Source organism: Onychomys torridus, chromosome 5 (assembly GCF_903995425.1).
Source record: "Onychomys torridus chromosome 5, mOncTor1.1, whole genome shotgun sequence".
Classification (NCBI taxonomy): domain Eukaryota; kingdom Metazoa; phylum Chordata; class Mammalia; order Rodentia; family Cricetidae; genus Onychomys; species Onychomys torridus.
In genome coordinates this window covers 133,450,706-133,454,150 of record NC_050447.1, presented here as the reverse complement: position 1 = coordinate 133,454,150, position 3,445 = coordinate 133,450,706, and the positions used below count along the sequence as shown (strand labels likewise).

The 3,445-nt window shown below is 63.2% G+C and overlaps 1 protein-coding gene across 1 annotated transcript; it reads left to right on the top strand.

Annotated features, from left to right (window-relative positions):
* Nucleotides 1–2,058: 2,058 nt before the first annotated feature.
* Gas1 (growth arrest specific 1) lies at nucleotides 2,059–3,171 on the top strand. The gene has a single exon (XM_036189119.1). It carries the CDS (start codon nucleotides 2,075–2,077, stop codon nucleotides 3,104–3,106), a length of 1,032 nt encoding a protein of 343 aa, XP_036045012.1. The 5' UTR covers nucleotides 2,059–2,074; the 3' UTR covers nucleotides 3,107–3,171.
* The last annotated feature ends 274 nt before the right edge of the window (nucleotides 3,172–3,445 follow it).

The window sequence follows — 3,445 nt, the reverse complement described above, 5'->3', positions numbered from 1 at the left end:
AGGCACAGCTTCCCAGCCTGGGCAGTGAGCTTTTTCCAAGAACTGGGTTAATCCATCTGGGTCTTGGCTTAGGCCCTCACTTTTGCCCTTTCAAGTTCCCTATCTCTTTGGAGAGGTGCACAGTCCACTTTCTGAGCGCGGGGCGGCTGGGGCTCCCTTTGCTTCAGCAGCGATTTAACCTTAAAATTTGTGACAGATGGAATGGTTAGGCTCACCAAAGGAAAGGGGAGGAAAGCGCGGTTTGACAGGCTGCAGACTCGCGGTGCCTCTGGTGGCCAAAGGCTGCGTTGCGCCACAGTTAAGGTAGTTTGTGAGAGTCCTATTTAGACCGCAGGGCCAGCTCCGCTAGCAGCTTCGCTTTGAACATGCTGAGGAACTGAAAGGTAAACTTCACAGCTCGTAGCGGGTGGGTTTACCTCTGCCCTATATGCAGTGAGTGCAGCCAGGTGGTAGCGCTCAGCATCCCCACTGTGTTTAATTACTACGATTTGTCATTGCCGTTTGTGTTACCATCATGAATTAAGAAATGGATTCAGTTCTTTGGACTTCTCACAGTTTGGAATCGACGCTCAATGCCTTACCTGCCGGATCAGGGAACTAAAACCTGGTGGAAAGTGCCCTTTCTTGCGATGGTGGTAGTGGTTAGGGTCATTATGGTGTGTGTGTGTGTGTGTGTGTGTGTGTGTGTGTGTGTGTGTGAGTGTGAGAGAGAGAGAGAGAGAGAGAGAGGGGCAGAGAGAGACAGAGAGACAGAGACAGAGAGAGACAGAGAGACAGAGACAGAGGAGTCCGCGTGTGCCTGCGCGCCGTTTGCGTCTAAGTTTCTAAAGTCTCGCATTAAATTCTCAGGACCCCCTCCCTTCGCTATACTCCTAGGGGTGATCAAGACTCAAAGACGTGGAGCCTGAAAATTAAAGTGACTTTCGAATTCTCTCTAATGCAAAGATGGGGGATAAGTGAGAATTAATAAAAGTGTCCCCCCACCACCACCCAAACAAAAAGGGGGCGGGGGAATCGAACAAAAAGGCTGGTGGCTGAGCCGGATGCAGGCAGCTGGCCCTAAGCCCTGCCCGCTGGCTCTGAGCGCGAGCTGAGGTTCGGTATCCCAGCCTCCTGAAGAGTGGGAGGAGCTGGGCCTGTGTCAGGCTCCCTAAGCCTTTCCTTTCAAGCCCTGAATGCCTGAATGTGAGCTGCCCACCGCCCTCCCCCCACTCTGCAACCCCACTCCAGCGGCTCGTAAAAAAAAAAAAAAAAAAAAAAAAAAAAGTTTCAACAACAACAGGCTGGACCAATAGCAGCGCGCAAAGCCCGGGAAGGGGCCGAGCAAAGGGCGCCCGAGAGTGGAGAAAGGAGAAAGCGGGCAAGCCTGGAGCGCGCGGGGCCGGGGCTCAGCGAGCCGAAAGAGCGTTGCTAATGTTTTTGTTTGTTTGCTTTTCTATGCATGCATAATGAGGGGGCGCCGCGGCACCACACGGGGGCTCCAGGCCCATTTTTGTATTTAAAGCCTTGCGGCGAGCAAGTCGGAAGCCGGGCTCCGCGGATCCGCTCCCCAGGCTCCAGGTCCCCGAGCCGAGCCGCGCGCTCCGAGTTTCGGGGTCCTCCCAGCGCCCGGCGCCCAGAGCTTCCCGGAGCGTGGGCCAGACCGGGGCAGAGGGGGAGGGGACCCGGCGGCCTGGCCGCGGGAAGGCGGGATGCGAGAGCTGCGAAGTGCTACGCGCTGCTGAGCCGAGGACCAAGAAGTTGCCGGCCGCACGATCGTCTGCAGGCGCCGAGCACCATGCACCCCAGGCGCCGCGCGCTCCTGCAGCCTCGCCGCGGCCCTCCGGGGCGGCATTGAGCGCCTCCAGCCACCGACCAGAGCCGGACCTGCGTCGCCGCGCCTCTCAGGGAGCTCTGGCCGCAGTGCCGGGGCAAACGCCCGCCTCTACTAGCTGCCGGGCCGCCGGCATGGATGGATGAGGACGCCCATGCCAGAAGTGAGCGGGACTCGGACAAACTTTTCCAGCGGCCCCACTGACGCCGCCGGCGCCTCATCTCCGCTCTGCACCGTGTCCGGCGGCCGCTGCTGCCCGCGATGCTAGCCGCGCTGCTGAGCGGCGGCGGGGCCCGCACGGGGACAGTTCCGGGCGCCTTGCTGTGCCTGGTGGCGCTGCTGCAACTGCTGGGCTCGGCGCCGCGGGGCTCGGGGCTGGCGCACGGCCGCCGCCTCATCTGCTGGCAGGCGCTGCTGCAGTGCCAGGGCGAGCCCGACTGCAGCTACGCCTACAGCCAGTACGCCGAGGCGTGTGCGCCGGTGCTGGCGCAGCGCGGCGGGGCTGACGCTCCGGGGCCCGCCGGCGCCTTCTCCGCTTCGGCCGCGTCCTTCTCGCCGCGCTGGCGCTGCCCGAGCCACTGCATCTCGGCGCTCATCCAGCTCAACCACACGCGCCGCGGGCCCGCGCTGGAAGACTGCGACTGCGCGCAGGACGAACACTGCAGGTCCACCAAGCGCGCCATCGAGCCCTGCCTGCCTCGCACCAGCGGCGTGGGCCCAGGCGCGGGAGCGGGCTCGGTCATGGGCTGCACTGAGGCCCGGCGGCGCTGCGACCGCGACAGTCGCTGCAACCTGGCGCTCAGCCGCTACCTGGCCTACTGCGGCAAGCTTTTCAACGGGCTGCGCTGCACCGACGAGTGCCGCGCGGTCATCGAGGACATGCTGGCCGTGCCCAAGGCGGCGCTGCTCAACGACTGCGTGTGCGATGGGCTGGAGCGGCCCATCTGCGAGTCGGTCAAGGAGAACATGGCCCGCCTGTGCTTCGGCCCAGACGCGGGCAACGGTCCCGGCAGCAGTGGCTCGGATGGGGGCCTGGACGATTACTACGACGAAGACTATGACGACGAGCAGCGTGCGGGGACGGCGGGCGGCGAGCAGCCCTTGGACGATGATGACGGCCTCGCTCGCCCGGGCGGCGGCGCTGCTGCGGCGGGCGGCCGTGGGGACCTGCCCCATGGGCCGGGGCGCAGGAGTAGCAGCAGCGGCAGTGGAGGCCACTGCGCGACCCGAGGCGCCTGGACCCCGCTTATCTGCTTGCTGCTGCTGCTACTGCTGCTCGGGTCACACTTGTAGCCCTTGCGCCCGTGCTGCAGGCCGGTGCACGCGATCCGGCTGGTTCCAAGCCGGGCACCTGTGGCTCAGGGGCCGGAGATTGTCTGGAACACTGACCACACTCTCACCGGGTGGACAAGGGTGCAGCACATACCCCAGCCACCATGCCTGGCCCTCCACTGTGCGGTTTCCAGGCTGCAAAGATAACCGGCGGATCTATCCTACCGCCTGGAATCTGCAGAATTCAGGACAACCTGCAAAAAGCAACGGAGGCCTGGACTCTGCTGAACGGTGTGGGGTGGGGGTGGGGGGTCTTCTCAGCCCCAAGGGACTGGGGGAGGGAATGTTGAAGGGAATTAG